This window comes from Scleropages formosus, chromosome 3 (assembly GCF_900964775.1).
Source record: "Scleropages formosus chromosome 3, fSclFor1.1, whole genome shotgun sequence".
In the NCBI taxonomy this organism is placed as follows: Eukaryota; Metazoa; Chordata; class Actinopteri; order Osteoglossiformes; family Osteoglossidae; genus Scleropages; species Scleropages formosus.
Window position 1 is genome coordinate 26,759,913 of NC_041808.1, and position 21,742 is coordinate 26,781,654.

Here is a 21,742-nt window from a genome sequence, read left to right on the forward strand (position 1 = left end):
TGGTGTTTTCTTCATCAATATCTTTGATAATAATGAAGAAAAACTGCAATTTAGATATCAGCAGTGGCAGAATTCATGACTTTCCCTTAGAATTCTACTGCTGGACACTAGATGGAGGCAGTGCTATAGTGATAGAATGTTCCATGCACATGGTGTGTGTGTGTGTGTGTGTGTTTGTGTAGAATTTACCTTTTGCAAAACAGGCTGGCACAACAGGACATTCAGCAGACAGCAAACGTTAACTACCGCAAGACTGGAAGATGACCTACTGTATATAAACTTGAAGTGTAAATGTAAATGTTTACCTAAACTTAAAATAAATATAAGATAAACCTTTAGCCTTCTTATTAGAGGCTGTTTCTCCACTGCTACAACACATTATCTTATTTTTTCTTACATATTTTTTATTGTGTGAAGCTATTTGTGCAAAGCTTGTGGTTGTAGTTCTTATACTCTACAAACTACTGTCAAACAGTGTAACAGTTTGTTACAATAAGATACTTATTCTTTCTGGGCTCTGTGAGGGGGGGGGGGGGGGGGCAGCAGGGCTATTTTTGCCAAGGCTGCACCTCGCAGGGGGCCTCACCTCAGTTAAGTATGCATTATAATATAATTTTCACACTTGTCCAGCCAGACTGCCTAAAGCTAAAGGGAATTATAATAATACAGTAATGCATTCTAAAAAAAGACAACAATAATAACTATAACAAAGTCATAAAAAAAACTGCATGCCATTGTTTAAATGAGAATATTTTAATCCCACTTTCCTAACAGTGAGGGGCCTCACAATGTGAAATGGTCAAGGTTTCATCTGAGCTCTCAGAGGGACTTGTTTTCATACTTATAGGAATATTATTTTTTTATGTTCTCTTTTTGAGTGCATATTTCATCACATATATCTCACCACACACATTCTCTTAAAAATGTAAGTAAGCGAAGCGTATCTGCCGCCAAGTATTGAAATTGAGTATATTGTATAGTTTCATGATTTGTAAAGTATTTTAAATGTTGCGACTTTTTTCCCGTTTTGTATGTTATGCGTCTTACGTTTGTATTTTACTTTTTATTTTATTCAAATAACATTTAATAATAAAAATAATAATAATAATAAGCCCAACCCAAGAGAGTGGTCCTCCTTGGCTTGACAGGACCAACACAAGTATCCAGTAGAGCGTGGGTTCGGAACAGAGACGGGCGGCGGGGCGAGGGGGGGCGCACTACAGAGCAGCAGCACAACGCACTTCGACGGGGACAGGACCGAGGGTGCGAGAGGAGGATCAGGGGACACATAGCCGGCGGGCGCGCGCGCGCACACACACACACGCGGGCAGACGGGCGCGCGGTCCGTCCAGGCAGAAAGCTGGGCTCAAAATGCGGCTCAAAGTGGGATTCCTGCTGCGCAGCCTGGTCATCGTGGCCATGTTCCTGCTGCTGGTCGTGCTCTGGTCCACCCTGTCGCCCAAAGCCGACGACGACAGCGCTTTTCCCAAACTGGTATGTACGTGTGTGTGTGGCCATCGCTGTTCCTGATCGCAGAGATGGTCGTTTGTTTGTTGGTTGGTGGTTGGTTTGCTAGCGCGTCGCAATTCGCCGCTCACCCGAAGGTGCCTACTCGTGTTGTCATGGAGATCGGGTTTTACACGGATGCTTTTTAATGTGTCTCTCTGTGTTGACATATTTGTGCGGTCTCCGAGCGTCGCGTGCTGCCCGGAACGCGTTGCCGCGGGCGAATGTCGCGGCTGCCGCAACATGGTAGCGCTTTCTGCGGCAGCCAGAGAAAAGTTGTCCGCGCACGCGACTGTGTGAACCGTGGAGGGTAAAGCAGGGTAAAGCCGGAAGACGGAACACATCGATTCCTGTATCGTGGCCCGTGCCGTGGTTGACTAGGCCCCGATCACAATCTATAATCCGTGCATCGAATGCGCTGCTCTGTCGAAGCCTTTCCTCCTAACCGCTTGTTCCCTGCGTGTTTTTCTGCCTGGAGGCTGTAACAGTTTTTATCAATGATGAGGTTATGTTACTAGCGATCGTCATCGTGGCCGCGCGTGCTGAGTGAGTGTGTCTGCCCGTACGGCTCTGTAACAGAGTCTGTTAGTAACACTGTACTGATGACGGTTATCCTCACCACTTTCATAATTCTGACGATACACATAACATTGTACTCGTGATGCCCCCCCCCCCGACTTCAGCTGTGAATTATTATCAGATGGTTATGCGGCACAACGCCGTTGTCAAAGCGACTGCGCGTATACCGTCTCTGTCAAATAATTTTAGCTGTTTTTTTTTTTTTTTTTCTAGCACAGATACTTTGCAGTCTGGGAATCATGTATGCTCGAATGAACAGAAAACACGTAGTTGCTCGACTGTCTGCTAAGCTAAGTTTTTAAGCGGAATAGCGCAGTGTTAGAGCGCTGTCACGCGCTCGTGTCCGACTGCCCGTGTTTCCCTGTGTATTATAAATGGCACTGATGCTATATAACAACATGTGCTCTGTAAGTACAGTACGATTTACAGACGGGAAGCGCGCGCACGAGGATGCGCTTCCGACCAGAGCGGTGCCTCCGGTGAAGGAGTGTAGTGACGTCATAACCGGTACTTCTGCAGGCTTCAGGTGTACCGCAGGCAATAATAATAAGGAAAAATTGTTCAGTGTGTCCAGAATTTTTGTTACAAAACATTATAGGACTGTATTTTAATTCACAAAAATATATATTTATTTTAATTTTAGAAGGTCAGATATCATTATAAAAGGTTGTTGAGGAAAGTGCTGCACAATGTGACAGAGTTTTTGTTACCCCATCATGTCACTACTGTGTGATAGTGCTAATATAATGTACAAAGAGCCTGATTAAACATCCAGATCCAGTAACTGTAACCTATTAAATCAGCAGTATAACTAAGAATGAGTTTGGAAAGTGATCAGATACATTAACAATTGAATGAAAGGGCAAAATAAATATGTAACGTAGTTGATGAAGTGAAAATTCATCACACCGCAGGCTGAAGTTCACAGCATGCATGTATTCAGTCAACAAAATATTTTAAAATGACTTTTCCATTGTAAATATGTATGCTTTTTATAATACTGATTGACAGTTTTTAATGCCAAACTATAAAATTTGTGACTCTCCATCTGCAGTTAACATTCAAGTTTTCCATTATTCGTTATGGAGGGCTCCATTGTTTTGCTGTAATACACACTTTTTCCAGTTCACATTAGCATCATAAAACAGGTACCATTTGAACAAGAACACACTGAGCCCTCCACTTATGAACTCAGTTGGGACTGGAACTCTTTGTAAATCCAAAGTCACTTTTAGCACTAAATGGCAATCAATAAAAAAAACTGTACAATATTTAGTGTGCATCACTGCCACTGTCTTTATTAACAGTTTAGGTTCTGTAAAAACCTCAGACAAAGATGTAATAAGTGAAAATACTTGAATGCTCCCTTCCATTCATTATCAGTAACCTCTTGTTGTAGGAATAACATTTTTGCACATAAAGTTAGATGGTCTGTGTTAATATGCATCATTGTCTTGATGTGATTTCAAAGGATCACAAAGGACTGCAAAATCAGAGGGGTCTCTGAGGTGCTTAAACAATCAAACGAACCTGCTTAAAATGACCTTGCTTTGAGTATTGGAGCACATGAATATTAATATATGCTAGTCAGTTTATGTTTAATAAGTAATGTTTTGTGATGAAGATGGCTCATTTGTGTGTATTTGGTGGTTTCTAGTTGTATTTTTTTTTTTTTAATTAATAATGCATTAATTCCGGTTAAAAAGGGTATACCATACCAGTTCCCTTATTTTATTTCATGTTTCTTGTGTAGATTAATTCTTTTCCACCATTTGCAGGAAGTAGGCGATGCTGGTAACCCCTTGCCCAATGCGAAGAGTAACATATTGGACAAATTTAAGCCTGTGGTTCCCTGGCCTCATGTGGAAGGAGTGGAAGTCGACCTGGAGTCGATTCGGCAGAAGAACGAGAACAAGCTTCGTCAGAACCTAAAGAACCCGAGCGCCGGAGGGCTGATGCACAATCAGCCGAACGCTGTGCAGAAGCAGTACATCACGTTCAAACCGCAAACCCACATCTACAGTGATCCGGTCCTGAAACGTGGCATTCTGGGAAATTTTGAGCCAAAGGAACCCGAACCTCCCGGAGTCCCCGATGGGCCGGGGGAGGGAGCTAAGCCTTTTGTCCTGGGACCAGACTACAAGGAGTCCGTCCAGGAGAGCATTAAAGAATTTGGCTTCAACATGGTGGCCAGTGATATGATATCGTTGGACCGCAGCATCAGCGACATACGACACACAGAGTGAGTAAATGCTCCGAACGTCTAAGGGGCTACATCTGCTGCCATTGCAGTCATATCAAGGAGTATACATATATTACTAGACATATTCTCAAAGTTTCATTGTTTCATTTCAAGTTCTCATTGACTTGAAAACTGCTTTTTTGGATTATCGCTATTAAGTTGGAATGATGCCTCCGGGATTTTTGAGCAGGACCTGACCTTTAGTTCTGATAGTGAAGCACTGAACCAAACACTTTTATCTGGCAGATCTTTATAATTTATGTGGCATTACGAGGGCAGTGTAAAATCCGAGGACATGTATCTTTCCCATGCTTATCCTAGCCAGGTGTCAGTTAATCTGCACTGTACAGCATGCTGTTGAATGTTTGTTTAAAGGCCTCTGAATTGTTTGTTCCGTGAGAAGAAGGGCCATAAAAATTGTCAGAAAAAGACTTTTATTATAACTATACATTTTATGATGATGATGACATGGGTAGTCTCAGTTGACTGAGTATGCATTGTACACTGTACAAACTCACAGAATTTTGTCTGTCGAAATGACAGACAGAAGTTATTGTTCCTTGTTGATGCTCGCTCGTACCACAGTGCAGCCTTCTCTTACAGTGTGTTTTTTGTTGTTCACAGGTTCTACTTTACTTTTTTTTAGTCAGGTTCATTTAAAAATGTCTGATTTCCATTTATGGATGTTTGCTTATTATAAACAGCCCCCTAGCCATTTATAAAAGTCAGTTATGTGCCATTAAAAGTTATAGCAGTAATTGGATAATGTCCTAGGGTTAGTTTGTGGTGTTGCTTTATAGCTTTTATGCCAGGGTTCAAAGGCTACATTGTGTCATCGCTGCAAGAGCAGTTTCATAGAAGATAGAAGTGATGTTGAAAACAAGGTTCTCAGAGAATTAATATTAACCCGAGCCAGTCTTCGTCCCGCAAGTATGGCATCCCGGGGTGATTTTCTTTTTTGACTTTGATTTTTGAAGTTTGATTTCAAGCTAATTGCTCCATGTGTGGCAACTATGTCATGTTTCCCTTTAGATGCAAATACTGGCATTATGATGAGAACCTGCTCACTGCCAGCGTCATCATTGTCTTCCACAACGAAGGGTGGTCCACGCTGATGAGGACCGTGCACAGCGTTATTAAAAGGACACCCAGGAGATACCTTTCTGAAATCATGATGATCGATGACTTCAGCAGTAAAGGTTCTGATTGACTGGGCAGGGAGAGGTTCACGGGAATTTATGTGTGATTTAATAATTTGTTGTGCATGTTTTTGTGTTATAATTCATTTTTTTTTTTGGTCAATATTTGTCAGTTCTGTAAATTATCCTCATAGGTCTGTTTTGCACCAGGTTATTTGTTAAGATCAGGATTAATAGTTCCTTTAAATTTTTTCCAAATATCATCATTTATTGAAAGGTCCTGTCCTCTTAATTTGATGATTTGTTTTTGAATTTCCCTCCATCCAGTAATGTCTCAAAAATGTGACTTCTGTGTATACTTCCAGTAAAGATTTGTTGGATAGCTGACAGTGATTCCTGTCTCCAGCTATGGTACCCTTGAGCAAGGTACTTACCTTAAATTGCTCAGATAAAAATCAACCAGCAGTATAAATGGGGAAAATAATAGTTTACAGCTTAACTTTGTAAGTTGCTCAGGAAAAAAGCATCAGCCAAAAAGATATATTTAGTATTTGTACTGACCATTCTTAGTCTGACTGCTTATTGGTGAAAATTCACGTCTACGATTTGTTTGATTTAAATGAGTGTTTTTCATGACATCACAGATAACTTGGGTAAACAGTGAAAAACTCTTACCGTCTTAATCTTCTGTATCAAAACCCAAGAGAAGAGTTCTCTTGTTAAGAATATTAATGATAATAAAAGTTTTGTGAGGTAAAGTGTTAGGATGGAGATGAAGGTGACTGGACTGGACCTTCACCTTCTTCTTAGGCAGTTTCGGTAGTTATTGCTAAATTAACATGAACCTCTGTGACACATTGTGTACATATACATGTATGCATGTATTAGGCTGGTGAGCTTGTGTGAATGTCTTCTTTTTGTATCTCCTCAGTGCATTTGAAAGAAAAATTAGAGGAATACATCAAAAGGTGGAACGGCCTGGTAAAACTCTTCCGCAATGAGAAAAGAGAAGGCTTGATACAGGCCAGAAGTATTGGAGCCCGCAAGGCCACCGCAGGACAGGTTTGTTATTGCACATTGTCGTCTTTGAGCAAATGCTTCTTCGTCTGCAAACATTTATTCTATCAGTACCTCCGAAAACATTAGTAGTGTTGTAATTGGGCCAGCAGGTGGCGCAGTAGTTACAGCTGCCACCTTGCACACAAAAAACCTAGGTTCAAACAACCCCTGCTGTAGTGCCCTTGATAAAGGCACGTGCCCTGAATTGACACAGTAAAAATTACCCTGCTCTATAAATGGGTAAAATATTGTAAGTCGTTATGGAGAAAAGTGTCAAATAAATAAATGTCAATGTAATGACAGTATTTTACGTTTGGGGGTTTAGTTGCTGTAGGTATAAGTGTTTAACTGGCATGTTAGTCATTGTCATACCTGTCCTCAGGTGCTCATCTACCTGGATGCTCACTGTGAAGTCGGTGTGAACTGGTATGCCCCACTGGTAGCTCCTATTTCAAAGGACAGGTAAGTATAAAAAAGCAATCTGGATGTTTTTCCCCTGATATTGCCATAATTGCAGGTTCTAATTTTTTTTAAGTTTGTGCGTATGATTGCTGAAATTGTACTGGGAAAAAATATACAGTTGACTCTTGAACAATGCGGGGGTTAGGGGCGCCGACCCCCCGCGCAGTGGAAAAGCCACATATAACTTTTGATCCCTTGAAAACTTAACTACTAATAGCCTACTGTTGACCAAAAACCTTACCGATAACATAAACAGTTGATTAACACATATTTTGCATGTTATATGTATTATATACTGTATTCTTACAATTAAGTAAGCTAGAAAAAAGAAAATGTTATTAAGAAAATCATTAAGAAGAGAAAATACTGTTCTGTATTTATTGATGCTGTCAGTTTACGTTGTCCGTTTACAAGATGAAACATCTGTCTCTGTCTGTCAGTACCCACATCAGTATTGTCTTATACGAAACTGTTGATGTTATACATATTAATAACACTAGGCATCAAAAATGAAAATGAAAAGATAATGTGAAAAAGAAATTCATATTTATTTACAGGTGTAACAATTCATGCACTTATAACGAAGAAGCAGCAATATGATTGCTTTACGATAGCTCAGTGTAATCGAGAAGTTTTTGGGAAGCAGTCGTAACTTTTTATTTATTCTTAATAAAAATGTGTTATTTATGGTAGTAAACAATAAAATTGACTAATTATTACAGTAGTACGGTATATATTAGCTAATTTTATACAGTTATGATTTAATACTGCATCTTTACGTTTGTTTACGTTTCTCTCGACTGCGAATGGCACCATGTAGGTCTGTAAGTGTGTGCGTAAGTTTTGATACATTTTTGCTTTTTGTAATAGATTTGTGCATATTTTATGGTAGTAAATGATAAAATAGTGTAGTACCTACAAACATTGTATGCATTAATGACATACCTGTCTTTTTATTAATTTTTTCGATGTTTCTAGGTTATGCGGTTCGTCTGCGAGTTTTTTTCAAATTGTTGCAAATCTCCAAAAAAACTTTCCGATATATTTATTGAAAAAATCCGTGTATAAATGGACCTGTGCAGTTAAAACCCATGCCGTTCAAGGGTCAGCTGTATATTACATTTCAGAGAGATAATTTTTTTTTAGTGGGATACTTTCTGTTTGCATAAGTTCCTCTTTTTCCCGCCCTCACACGTGTCCATTACTGTTTATGTAGCTGAAACAATATAACAGTGTGCTGTTGTTTCTTGTCAATGTTCCAGAACCATATGCACAGTTCCTTTAATAGATTACATAGACGGCAATGATTATACCATAGAGCCTCAGCAAGGTGGGGATGAAGATGGGTTGGCCAGAGGTGCCTGGGACTGGAGTATGTTGTGGAAGCGAGTGCCTTTAAACCACAAGGAAAAGGCTAAGAGAAAACATAAGAGTGAGCCCTACCGGTAAAGCACCGGCGGTTTATTCCGTTGTACCTTTTGTCCTTCTAAGTCTGTCATCTCCCCCCTCCCCAACCCTCCCCAACCCTGTCCACTTCGTACCGTCGTCCTGTGTCTCCCGGTTGTTTGCGTGTGTGATGCATGGGCCCGCAAACACTACCCGGCCCACCCGTCCGGTTCCGTGGGCTACCGCCGCTGCAGAACCGCGTGCACGGTCCCGCTCATTGACGTCATAAACGGGCAGACTTACAGCATTGAGCCGCAAGGGGGAGGGGACGAAGATGGCTTGGCCAGAGGATCGTGGGACTGGAGCATGCTCTGGAAGCGCGTGCCTCTCTCTAGCAGGGAGAAGCGGAAGAGAGTGACTAAATCCGAGCCATATCGGTAATTGACTGACAGGCCAAGGGCGTGCCATACATTCCCGTGTACAGTGTTGCTGCAATTTCTCTGCTTCCTCTTACGCTCTCTGGTGGAAGGGCTTCCTGTACCATGCTTCGCTGCTGAATGGGGCGGAGTGTATAACCTTCAGACTGCTTCACCACTCGTGCCGATTCACAATTAACTGCTCACATCGTCACCACAGTAATGCTAAGCACTTTATTTTTCGTAACGCGAAATGTTAACGTTTGGTGTCCCAAATTTACGCATTGATTCCACATAATGAAAGACACAGTGCATGTCACAAGTTCACAATAATGAAAGTCAACGTGTAATACCTTTATATGCATTGATTTTAATTTTATTCAATTTTCATACCACCTTAATTTTCCCCTTCTGCCTGTATACATTATATGTATGTACACACACACGCACGTTTCGCACATATTCTCGATCTGTGTTGCATTTTGTTTGTGGCTTGCATCCCTGCTCATCCCTTTTGCTCAACATTTTTTTTTTTTTTTTTTCTTTTCTTTAAATAGTATTTTGGAGGTTTTTCTTGCCTTGCTCTCACTGTTCTGTCTCTCAGGTCTCCTGCTATGGCTGGTGGACTGTTTGCTATTGAGCGAGATTTCTTCTTCGAGCTGGGCCTCTATGATCCGGGCCTGCAGATCTGGGGAGGAGAGAACTTTGAGATATCTTACAAGGTATAGAATTGTGTCTCCATGTTGCTATGTCTTAGTATAATTGTACATTGAGCTAGATTTATATTACATCGTGCGGGATCAAAGATCATTTTGTCGTAATTCAGTTTAAGAACACACACACACACACACACATTTTCAGAACCGCTTGTCCCATACAGGGTCACGGGGAACCGGAGCCTACCCGGTAACACAGGGCGTAAGGCCAGAGGGGGAGGGGACACACCCAGGACGGGACGCCAGTCCGTCGCAAGGCACCCCAAGCGGGACTCAAACCCCAGACCCACGGGAGAGCAGGACTGCGGTCCAACCCACTGCGCCACCGCACCCCTAGTTTAAGAACATTTATTGTAATATTGCAACATCTGCAGATAGTCATATTTCCAATATGGTGCAAAAATCTACTTTTCTGGAAATAATCTCACACACACATACACACACTGTCTGAAACTGCTTGTCCCGAGCTGGGTTGCGGCGAACCGGAGCCTAACCTGGAAACAAAGGGCGCAAGGCTGGATGGGGAAGGGAGTCACCCAGGACGGGATGCCAGTCTGCCACAAGGCACCCCAAGCAGGACTCGAACCCCAGACCTGCCAGAGAGTGGGACCAGGCCAAGCCCACCACGCCACCACACCCCCCCTGGAAATACTCATTTGCACTTAAAAAAATAAACAGTAGCTCAGTAAATACACTATTAGTACACTGGTTTCTCAATTTACAAACGAATTTGGAGTGGGCATCTGATCATAATTTGATTTGTTTGTAAACCCTAAATCATCTTTACCACTAATTCACAATCAAGAAAGACCTCAGGTAAAGTTGTAAGAAATGGTTTTATAAATTGTCAGTAAGACTTATTCAATTTTAACTTTAAAAACATTAAAATGAATTTAAAATTACAAAAAGAAATCTAACACAAATATTGTCTAATTCATCCCATAGAAAAGTACAGCCTTCCTCATCTTGTTACAGTGGGTTGTAAACACCGTGGAAGGCAGTTGATTAAAGGTGGTCCGAGCCTTTATACTGTTACTGTTTAATGCCAAATAACAGAAGGGTGTGGAAATGCAGGTCACCTTTTGCACCAATTTTAGAAAAGCTGGTGTACAATAAAGTTTAGTAGACTAAACTTCAATAAAATTAAACTTGGAATAAATGTTTGCGAATAGCAGATCATTCCCACCGAATGATCTGCTTCGGAGGAAATGTTAAACCATTGGCGTCTTAGGATGGCACTGAAATGAACTAAAGCTGGTTCATATTTTAGGGTGAAAAGGGTTATACTCATAATTTTTATGTAGCTAATGAGTTGGAAACATAATTCTTTAATTTGTGTCCATTTCCCACATGCAGATCTGGCAGTGTGGCGGTCAGCTGCTGTTTGTGCCCTGCTCTCGAATCGGTCACATATACCGTCTCCAGGGCTGGCAGGGAAACCCACCTCCAGCTCACGTGGGATCCTCTCCCACCCTTAAGGTTAGGAAAGCTCTTTGTTTGTTAATGTTTTTCTGTTTTTTTGAGTTTATTCCTCTAAAATTGTTCTCCTAATTTTTTGCCTCCTCTCCTCACCCAGAACTATGTCCGTGTGGTGGAGGTGTGGTGGGATGAATACAAGGACTACTTTTATGCAAGCCGCCCGGAAACGCAAACCCTCGCATATGGTGACATCAGCGAGCTTAAGAGGTTCCGAGAGGAACACAACTGTAAAAGCTTCAAGTGGTTTATGGAGGAAATTGCCTATGACATCCCAAGCCACTATCCACTGCCACCCAAAAATGTGGACTGGGGAGAGGTACTGATGAGCATGCGCTATATTAAAATGGCTTACTGACATGGTTCTCTCTTGTTGTAATACACTACATGGGCCAGCAGGTGGTGTACTGGTTAGAGTTTTTGCTTTGTACTCTAAATGCCCAGCATTGAATTCTACTTCCTGCTGTGGTACCATTGCTCAAGGTACCTACCCTGCACTGATAGAGTAAGAAGTACCCACCTGCATAAATACATAAATCAGAGTGTCAGCTAAGTAAATAAACATAAATGTATAAAAATACAGTATCTTTTAAAACAGTTGTTTTTGTGTTAAGAAAGAATCTGGGAACATATTAAAAATATATTGAAACATATATATATATATATGAATAAAATATATTAATATTAGATATATAAATGTCAGATTTCTATATTATTCAGCTTTAGAATGTTTTTATAAAGACAGCAGCAAAAATGAGGATGGCATTATTGCTTTTGGTTTCAGATTCGAGGATACGAAACCAGCTACTGCATAGACAGCATGGGCCACACTAACGGAGGCAATGTCGAGATGGGCCCCTGCCACAGGATGGGCGGGAACCAGGTTCTTAACTCTTTAACTCTCAGAAAATGTGTTGGATTGACAAAAATGATAGCCTTTAGTCTTTTTGGGAAAATTAAGCCTTTTAAAAGTATAAAAGTAAATAGCACACATATATACATAAAAGATGTAATATTGTGATAAGACACAAATAGAAAGAAAAAATCTTAATGGAAAAAGTTACAGATTTATTGCAAATTGGTACCTTGGTACCCCAAGGCATTTATGGATACAGTAAACCCTTCTAACTGGATGCCTTTGTACATACAGTATGTATGTATGTATTTGTATGTTTCATAGATATAAACCATAGATCTTGAAGGATGTCCACCGCCTGCAAAGTCCTTCTGGTTAAGACTTCTTTTTAATAAATAGTCAGAAGTCATTAAGCAGTCAGCAGTAAATGTTGCTTATTTCAGGTAATAAAACAAAACAAATACTGTTAAAGCATAACCGGTTTCATTATACAGTATCCTGTTCTTCAGCTTTTCAGGATCAATGAAGCCAGCCAGCTCATGCAGTATGACCAGTGCTTGACCCGTGGACCGGACGACTCGTCAGTAATAATAACTCACTGCAATTTGAACGAGTACAGAGAGTGGAAGTACTTCAAGGTGAATGATTATAAGATAACTAATTACTGAACGTAGTATCTTACAACAAAATGTCCACACAACATTAGGAAGTGGTTAAGGTTATTAAACACCTTCTACACTGATTAGTGAAAGTCAGGGTCAATAGGTGTTGTAGTGGTAAGAGCTGCTGTCCTCCACCTCCAGTTGGGGTTCACTTGATCAAGGGACTTACCCTGAATTGGTACAGTAAAAATTACCCAGCTATATGAATGCTTAAACTAGTGTAAGTTGCTTTGGAGAAAAGTAACAGCCATATAAATAAAAGTAAAGATAATGAACACTGACTTTTTTCACTTTCATATTTATAATGCAATATATTTTATTGTGTTATATTGAAAACACAATAAAAGTATTTACAAGATTTTTAAGAACCCTGTGACACTTTGGTCTCTATTTGTATAGGCAGTCTGGCAAATATATGTACAGGTTATTTACTGAGATACAAGTTGTACAAAGTTTGGAAGACTGATATGTGTTTGTTACACTGTTACTGCTTTGAGGAAAGTACTTAACCCTGAATTGCTCTGTAAAAATAACCAGATGCATAAATACTCTAAGTGGTTTTGAGTATGCCAAGTCAGCTAAGCTACAAATTAATATGGAAAATAAGAATATTTAGATTATTTAAATGTATTTTTTCTTACAGGATCTTAATAGATTCACGCACATTCCAACTGGGAAATGTTTGGATCGGTCAGATGTCTTGCACAAGGTTTTTGTCACTGACTGCGATAAGAGCAAAAGCACGCAGAAGTGGGAGATGAATAACATCGTGGCGGTGTGAAGGTTAAACCCGCGGCTCCTTGGAGGAAGAAGTGACTGGAACCACAAGATGCCTGTGCAAACTGCTGCATTTAGATCTTTAGTCGATTTGGAAATCGAAGAAGAATATTGCAGGAGGATCGTCCCGCCTTTAAACTGTTTACAACTCCAATCGGTAACTTTTTTTTTTCCCCCCATCGCAGATCATGTTTACATGTTTCCTCAAAGTCCATATCTTTGACTGAATTTCTTGGGGATTTTGCTCAGGGGTATAACATGAACGTTGTTTTTCTACCTTCATATTGTGATTCATGAATTCTGATTTAAAGGAAATCGAGCAATTGAAAGCACTCCTATTAGAACATATATGAAAGCCAGTTGCTAGCCTCTGCCTCTGTTGTGTTAGGGTGGTGCAACTTGTAGGACAAAAACTAGGATTTCAGTGTATAGTGTGTAAGTGATGGACGAAGAGGACCTGTGGCAAATGGATTGTTTGCCAAGAGGAACACTGCTGTGGAACTCTTAAATGTTGCATACATACACACATGCAGCTGCACACACATGTCCTGCCAACTGTAAGCCATGTACTGTGAGCTCCTTTGGATGAAAGTGTCTATAAACAGCTGAGTGCAGGACGTCAGCAGAAGAACAGGATCCAAGGACTCAGAAGTCACACTTCCATTTATGTGTCTAAAGCTGATTTTCGCTTTGGGGGACAACTTCCATCATCTGAATTTGGGCAAAGTCATAAACCATGAAGGTTTGAGTGTATTTCTGTTTCATTTCAGTCAGCATTTACACTGGATGTCTAAGTCTGAAAGGAACTGCTGCCACTAAACGTTCAAATTTTTTTGTCACATTGAACACGTAAAAGGTTGACTGAGTATGTTTATGAACAAATATTCTTTTGCTGCATGACTGATTTTTTTTTTTCTTTTTTTTTTTTTCTTGAATCAGTGTAAATGTTTAGGAAAAAATACAGCATCTTTAACTGCATAAGTTCCCTTTTTTGTTCTTGGATAAATCTGCAGCTCTTTATGCTCCATTGCCAGGGGAAGGATTTTTGAGCCCTGAGATTCTTGCACAAAGTCAACTGTGATAGGATGGACCTTTCTCTAGTTATTGTGTCTGTGGATCCAACTGATTATTTTCATGTTGTGTTGCATTTTTCCCTGGTATTGCTAATGCAAAATATGTAATGCACCCAGAAGCGGAAGTCAAACTTGCCTTCTCGCCAATAAAGAACTGTTAAATGATACCACATTGGTATCATGTTTGATGGGCATTTGCTTTTAAATGGTCAACTGTTGGTTAATTTTATAGCACAATGGATTGAACTACTTAAAAAAAAAATAAAGTACAGAATTGACAGCAATGATATGGGTACAAAAAATAAAATGTGCATTATTGTTCATTTTTATACTATGTAAATAGAGATCTGTTTCTATTTGACATGATTGACATGCAGTTGGTTGTGGCAGAAGATGTAAATATCTAACTCGGTCCTTTAACTAATATTGGTCCTGACTGTACATCTGTGGAAAATAAACAATATCTTTTTACAACAGTTGGCTTTTCTTGTTGGATTTCTGCTGTGTGTGTACTGTTACATATTTCAGGACATGACATGCAACAAAAAAAGTGTCTTCAAAATGAGCTTGCTTGGTGCTCCTTGGTATTTTGAAGTCTCCATAACTGTGGCCACTGTCCAAATATTCCTACAGTAAGATGAGGCCCCTGGTATAATGATTTTGTACATTTGTAATCATCTTGTCTATCAGAACAGGTTTTGACAACACCATGCCAATGTGCACTAATGTGTAAGTAATTGAGCTAGGAAACAAAGTATAACAAAGTTTAAACAAGTATAAAGAAGTATAAATATATAAAATCATACAAAGTACACGTTTTAAAATGGTAAGGATTTCTTTTCCTCTAGTGCCCCATGTAGCACGTCGAGCCGTATCTTGGTTGCACTCGGATTGTGACGCTTCCGTTGTAAGCGGGGAAATTCACGCGCCGCTTCCGGCTGTCCTTACAGTGACGTCACCACACACGTGTATCCGCTGTGCGCTGGTTACTGCAAATTCCAGGTGGCAGACGGCAGAAAAGGTGCATCGTAACGTTTTACAGACCAAATTACGTCATATATAAATTTCAGTTTGAGAATTTGGGCTTGACATCGCTGCATGTTTGTATATAACACATGATATACACTGATCATGACGTATGTGTAGGTGGGAGGTGGGCTGTCCCGAATAATTTGCCCTCACCAATATTTCCCTAAATTTAACTTTTCTGAGTAAAGCTCTTCTGTCACATCTGTGTACAGCTCTTACGACGTTTTGCCCGGGATAATTACATACATAGTGTTATATTATAATTACATTTTACAAAATTCAAAAAATCTTCACAACGTGACAATAATGTCTGTGTATTTATGTATAAATTAACTCTCCTTGTTAGTCTGTCTTCACAACTGAAGGGTGTGTGTGCAGACTATTATTTTCTGTAAAACTTAGTAAAACACAGAGAAAACCCAGTGGATTGTAAGGAAAAAAAAACGGCAGATTTTCGCCATGTGAGGTGTCGAAATGCATATGTTTTAATTCTAGTACCCTCTCCATATAAATTATTCGTAACTTTAAGGCTATAAAAACGAAATGGAAAGAACGAATTATAAGGGATAAGATATGTTGCATAACATGGATTGGCTTGATTGTGAGGTTTCACTCTAAATCACAAGTTATATTTGTTCTGGGGCAAAAATGGCAACTGATTTTATTCATACAGTATATATATGTGTGTGTGTGTGTGTTCTTTTTTAGTACCAGAAACCCTGCTTGAATAACCAGTCTACAGTATAATTACATTTTAACTAGGAGTCTAAGTTTATACTTGAGCAAATGTATGACAGAAGTAGGTGTCATCACAGAGTGTATATTCAAGGCAACAGTTATTAGCAGAAAGAATAAAAGTACGTTTATTCCAAGTATTTCTCTTTTTTTTTTTTTTTTTTTTACTGTCCACTAGACTTTTTTGGCCAGCAAGAGTAGTGTAGTCTTATTTCAGTCTTCTCCATGATGTATGGAAAAAAAAATGCCAACAGTTGTAATTTTCTGAAATTGCTCCAAATGTACTTACAGTTTCCGGGATTTAATAAAAGTGCGTTCGGGAATCGAGGTGTCACCCTCCTACCCCGCCTTCACAATACACCCCCGTTTATTCCTGTGTCCATTCAGGGGCATAGTTTGCCACCAAAATGAGAAGGAGCGCGATGATGAGTCTAGAAGAGTCCAGACAATCAAGGACGAAGCGCAGTGTTGAGCAGCTCAGCTCCGAGGACCACACACACACTGCGGCCATCCAGTCCTGCCTTTCTCTCCAGTGCAGCTTTTCGATCGTTCTAGAAGTCCGATGTGCTGCGAACAAACAGGCTTTTCGGAGCAGTTCAGTAACAGACCAAAGAAAAAAGGCGAGCGAACAACAAACATAAGTTTGTGAAAATGAGCACATTCATGAGCATATTTGCATACGTGTGTAAATCTTTCTCTTTTTTTCTAGTTACATTTAAATATCTTCATGTCATTGTGCAAAAAAAAAAAAAAAAAAAAAAGTTAAATTAAGTTTTGCTCCACGTTTCCTCCTCCACGCTTTTCTACAGCCACGAGCGCTGTAAACGCGCTTCGGGAATATTCGGCTCCTTTTAGAATAATCACGAAGCTGCTCATATCAGTCTTAAAACATATTAGTCAAGTTTTTTTTTTTCTTTTTTTTTGCAAGTTTTTATGCAAGTTAAATATTTTTGACAAAACATTTTTGTTTGCACAATTTCTACCAGCTGTGTTTAAAGCTAAGAACCTAGATATTTACAAGGTCTAATAAATAAGATAGCATAATAATGATAACGATAATAATAATGAAAAGAAAAAAAAAAACTCGTCAGCACATTTTATAGAAAACCCATGATGGGAAACGTAGGTGAAACGCCGCACGTCCACCCCCCCTGCAGCCTTGTTCTTATCGAAAATGCCGGGAAAATGGAACTCACCAGTTCGTTGATCATTTTTCTCTTTTCACTCTTCCCGCTTTCGGCCCCGACGGGCTCCCTGTGCGCGTTCTGCTCGCCCTTCTCCAGAAGGTCCATGAGGTGCGATATGTAGCTGGCCGCCAGTCGGAGAGTCTTGATCTTGGAGAGCTTCGTGTCGGCCGGCACGTGCGGGATGCGCTCCCGGAGGTCCGCAAAGGCGCTGTTGATGCTCTGCGTCCTGCGCCTTTCCTTTCGGCCTCTCTTGCCGTCGCAGCCAGAGGGAATCGCGGAGCGCCGGTGCTCGGTGCCCTGCGCCGCCCTGCTGTACTGTGGCCTGTGCGGCAGTGCCGTGCTGTAGAGTCGCGTGACACGACGTCCGCTGTGGAGCGCGAGGTCTCCTTCTTCGCAGCGCGTCACTGGTCCAGCAGCGAGAGAACCACCACTGCGCGCGGAGCAATGATGGTGACAAAACCCATCATCCAGACTCATGACCGATCAGTCGAGTCACCTTTACAGGTCACCCCAAAAGGGCAGCAGGTGGCGTAGTGACTAGGGTTGTCGCCGTCAAGTGTGAAGGTTCCTGGATCGGGTCCCTCTCCTCCTCCTCCTCCTCCTCCTGCTGCTGCTGCTGCTGCGGTACCTTTGAGCAAAGCAGCCTGGATGCTCCGCTCTGCTTCCACAGGTGTGTCCTGCTGTTTCAGTGGGTAAAGTTAAGCGCTTGTGTGATGAACGTCGGTGCACACGTGGTGAAGGAAACAAAACTAACTGTACTTAAGAGTCACACATCTGCAGCTGTGCCTTTTTCTGTAATGGGCACATTGTGATTTCTCTACGCACGTCGTTTTGGAGAAAAGCGTCCGCTGAATGAATAAATGGAAATGTGCCGAGCGAACGTTGTAAATCACCTCGGGCAAGGTTCAGTTCAAGACTTTCTCAAGACTGAAATAGAAGCGGGAATAAAAATGATTAGAGCGCGCGCCCCTCGCTGACACGCGGAAGAAGAACCTGGGAACATTTCGTTTCTCACACGACATGACATAACGTGTGAACGCTTCACTTTTCCGTGGAGCATCCATCCACCATGGAGCGGAAGACTTACTTGGGTTCAAAATGACTTGTTGGCAGAGCGCAGTGCGAACGAGACGAGGCGTGTTGCACATGCAGGAGAAGCAGCACTGAACGCAACTCCATCTGAGAGCTGTAGCAGCCTGCTGTGCCTGTGGAAGGGATGATGTGTGGAGGAAATGTTGACAAGTTCCTCCTCCTCCTCCTCCTCCTCCTCGAGCAAAGCAGGCCGATTCCACCAGGTACCGTCCCGTTCTCTAGAGCTGCAGAATTAACTCTCAGGATCTGCTGGTTCACTGATTCAGTCCGATCGCGGAGTGCGAGTCTGATGTCACACAGTGGAAAAAAGAAAAAAAAAAGCTGTGAAAGGTCGCTGAGAGCGACATAAACCGTCTCCAAGGTGATTCATTCATTGATTCCGGACACCCAGGGGCTTCTCGCGCGTCTCTGACACAAACTGGACTATTTGGTGTTTTTTTTTGTTTTGCTTTTTTCAGAGCGTACAGTCCCCCAATTTCTATTTACATTTCTGCTTATTAAATTAGCAGACGCTTTTCTCCATTTAATTTCATTTAATCACTTAGATATTCATTATTATTATTATTATAATTATAATTTTAATTATAAGGGGGCTCGGTGGCGCAGTGGGTTGGACCGGGTCCTGCTCTCCGGTGGGTCTGGGGTTCGAATCCCGCTTGGGGTGCCTTGCGACAGACTGGCATCCTGTCCTGGGTGTGTCCCCTCCCCCTCTGGCCTTACGCCCTCAGTTGCCGGGTTAGGCTCCGGTTCCCCGCGACCCCGTATGGGACAAGCAGTTAAGAAAATGTGTGTGTGTATGTATTATTATTAAAAGTCTAGATGTTTCACAAAAACATTTGTTTTAGACAGTTATTTAATGTCCTCTGCATTAGTGTCAAAGGAAAAGAGCATATTTTAGATTTCCAAGCATTCCTTTTTGCAAATAGTTCCAGTATTACAGTAAGGGTTTTGTGTGTCGTTAAAGGAAGTAAAATAGTAATAAACCACTTTCCAGGTAGAGAACTTGAGGTCTTTGTATGGCGAACCGATTAAGTGAAGCAGAAACAGCTGTAGAGGCAATAAAACTGGGGAGGGATTTTGTCAGATGTGGCAGTTTGACTCTCAGATCTTACACCATGGCAAGAGTGAGTAGAGCAATAAGACACAAGGTAGTCATCCTCGGGACAAGCGCTTGTTGATGATGGATGCTTACTAAGCTTTGTAGGAAGTTTATTAATTAAGAGCATTTTTTTTGGAATCATTCCCACTTTACAGCTTTCCCCCCAAGTGCCTAAAACTTTTGCACAGTATGTCTTTTATATCCATATTGCTATATTTGTGGGGCACCTGGTAGCGAAGTGTTTTCAGTTTCTGGCTTTGGATCCAAAGGTTGCAGGTTTGATCCCCACCTCTAACTGTAGTAGCCTTGAGCAAGGTCTTTCCCCTAAATTTTTCCAGTAAAAAAAATTACCCAGCTGTATAAATGGGTAAATTGTAACCTTAACATTGCAAGTGTCCTTGGAGAAAAGCCTCAGCCTACATGAATAAATGGACCATATTCTTTCCTGCAATGCCAGGGCAGATTATTTTAGATAGTGGTAAACATCTTCATGTCCCTTGGAAATAGTATCCTTTATAGGTTTTGAATATCTGAATTCTTTCAAAACACTATCTGTTACCTTGTCGTGGGTAAAATAAATATAAACAGACCGGCTTTCCTATCTGAGTGAACTTTCTGTAACTTTCTGTATGAAAGAATAACCCCAACGAGATGGTATCCACAGTGCTTCATAAAGACACTGGAAGGATATTTATTTAAATATTACTTTTATTATTCCTTCTTAAGATTTCTAAAGTGTATTGTAAAACACACATCCAGAAATTAACATTTAACATTTTTTTCCCAGTTTTATTCTATAGCTGATGATTTAAAGGCATTTAGTGATTACTGTTGATTTATCTTACAACCAGTTATCTACATTAGTATCCTATATTACAGTATAAAAAGGGTTAAAGGGCATATAGAGTGAAAAAGGGCACAATTTCACAATTTTTATTCACTGAGAATTTCCAGCAGGCCCGCTTATCTGATGACTCAAGTATTCTGAAATGCTTTTGCTGGAAAGTGTGCATTAGTGGAACATACAGTGATATCTCATGAAAACTACACATTCTATCTATCTATCTATCTATGCTTTGTACAGGGTTCTGGTGTATGATTAATCAGTGCAGTGCCATAGCATACAGCAACATATCTAGTTGACATATGTAAATACGGAAACAAATTGCAAATACACAAAGACAAACACAGTAACTGATATTTGGATGATCATAATATATAGTGTGAGGTCCTTAGACCAAAAAGGCAGATGTAGTGTATTAAAATATCACTCACTCACTCAATCACTCACTCACTTTCTGAACATGTAGTGTCATTTGAGCATAAAGTGTTGAACCCAAGCAACGTCTGTTTATAAGAAAGCGATAGTACGTCTTCTAAGGAGTCAAGTGATCACTTCCTCTTCCCGATTCTGATTGCTTGAGGAAAGAATTACATACATGTCTGTTCGTTGTTTATAAGGACATGTGTTCTTGCTGCAAAACCTGACAGTACAGAGTAATACAGTCAAAGGTCATGAGAAAACTGACAGCTCATATCCTGACTTTGAGGTTATATATGGGATGACAGAATGTTAATCCTGTTATTATCTATAATGTATTAGTATTATTATCTGTGTTGTTAGTTTAAAAGAAGAGCAGTACCAAGGACAGGACGTATGTGAGATAAAGTGTGTGAAGCATAGCTGAGTCAGCCGCAGTGAGCAGAAACTGAAGTCAGCAGAGGCCCTTAAAAAGCTGGGAGTCAGTTCCCAGAATACAACGGCTCTTTCTCTGAGACGAATGCCAGACAGCCACGTCAGAGGGGAGCCAGAAAAATTGCCATCGATCACCTCTTATCATGCTGTCCGACCCCTTGGGAGCCAAGGCAGGGGGGCACTCAGTGGGCCTTGACTTACAGTCTCTGCGGCCCGACACCTTTGCTTGCTGCCACCTGTAGGGGTGCTGGGTCTCACCCAGATATCATGCAGAAAAAAGGAGTGATGAGTCCTGATTTTTTTTTTTTTTAACCCATGAACCCCATTTTCATGTTAGTCTCTGTATCAGCAGAAGTCATTTTTATCAGATTGAGACATGAAGAACCACATTATAGCCAGCTTCCAGTGCTACCTCTGCCATCATACAGTATGCAGACATGTATACTCACTGACTTTTCAGCTTCCTTGGCAACCAAATATCTGACCACCTAATTTTTACAAGTATGAGTGAAGAAATGTATGTGTCATACGGCACTCATGAAAATAAATAAGAAG

At 40.8% G+C, this 21,742-nt stretch overlaps 2 protein-coding genes across 3 annotated transcripts; one reads left to right on the plus strand and one right to left on the minus strand.

Moving 5' to 3' along the window:
• Positions 1–1,199: 1,199 nt before the first annotated feature.
• On the plus strand, positions 1,200–14,618 carry LOC108926170 (N-acetylgalactosaminyltransferase 7-like). 2 transcript variants are annotated; one of them, XM_018738727.2, is made up of 12 exons: positions 1,200–1,494; positions 3,864–4,327; positions 5,360–5,526; positions 6,398–6,528; positions 6,908–6,987; positions 8,250–8,432; positions 9,394–9,511; positions 10,862–10,984; positions 11,082–11,300; positions 11,766–11,864; positions 12,347–12,475; positions 13,143–14,618. In XM_018738727.2, the coding sequence occupies exons 1-12, from the start codon at positions 1,372–1,374 to the stop codon at positions 13,278–13,280; spliced, it is 1,974 nt and encodes a 657-aa protein (XP_018594243.1). In that variant the 5' UTR covers positions 1,200–1,371; the 3' UTR covers positions 13,281–14,618. The 2 variants fall into 2 exon arrangements, with proteins under 2 accessions (XP_018594243.1, XP_018594244.1); XM_018738728.2 differs by lacking the exon at positions 8,250–8,432 and adding an exon at positions 8,628–8,810.
• A 1,659-nt stretch (positions 14,619–16,277) lies between these two features.
• On the minus strand, positions 16,278–17,777 carry LOC108926010 (heart- and neural crest derivatives-expressed protein 2-like). Its single transcript, XM_018738420.2, has 2 exons — positions 17,310–17,777; positions 16,278–16,695 (listed from the first exon to the last, which is right to left on the minus strand). The coding sequence occupies exons 1-2, from the start codon at positions 17,775–17,777 to the stop codon at positions 16,591–16,593; spliced, it is 573 nt and encodes a 190-aa protein (XP_018593936.2). The 3' UTR covers positions 16,278–16,590.
• Between the last annotated feature and the right edge of the window lie 3,965 nt (positions 17,778–21,742).

Bases quoted from the DNA above. Each gene is read 5' to 3' on its own strand.
- LOC108926170 (XM_018738727.2), top strand. From the start codon at position 1,372: ATGCGGCTCAAAGTGGGATTCCTGCTGCGCAGCCTGGTCATCGTGGCC. The intron at 6,529-6,907 runs GTTTGTTATTGC...ACCTGTCCTCAG, and splicing joins GCAAGGCCACCGCAGGACAG to GTGCTCATCTACCTGGATGC. The intron at 9,512-10,861 runs GTATAGAATTGT...TCCCACATGCAG, and splicing joins ACTTTGAGATATCTTACAAG to ATCTGGCAGTGTGGCGGTCA.
- LOC108926010 (XM_018738420.2), bottom strand. From the start codon at position 17,777: ATGAGTCTGGATGATGGGTTTTGTCACCATCATTGCTCCGCGCGCAGT. The intron at 16,696-17,309 runs GTGAGTTCCATT...TGCTCCGAAAAG, and splicing joins GAAAAATGATCAACGAACTG to CCTGTTTGTTCGCAGCACAT.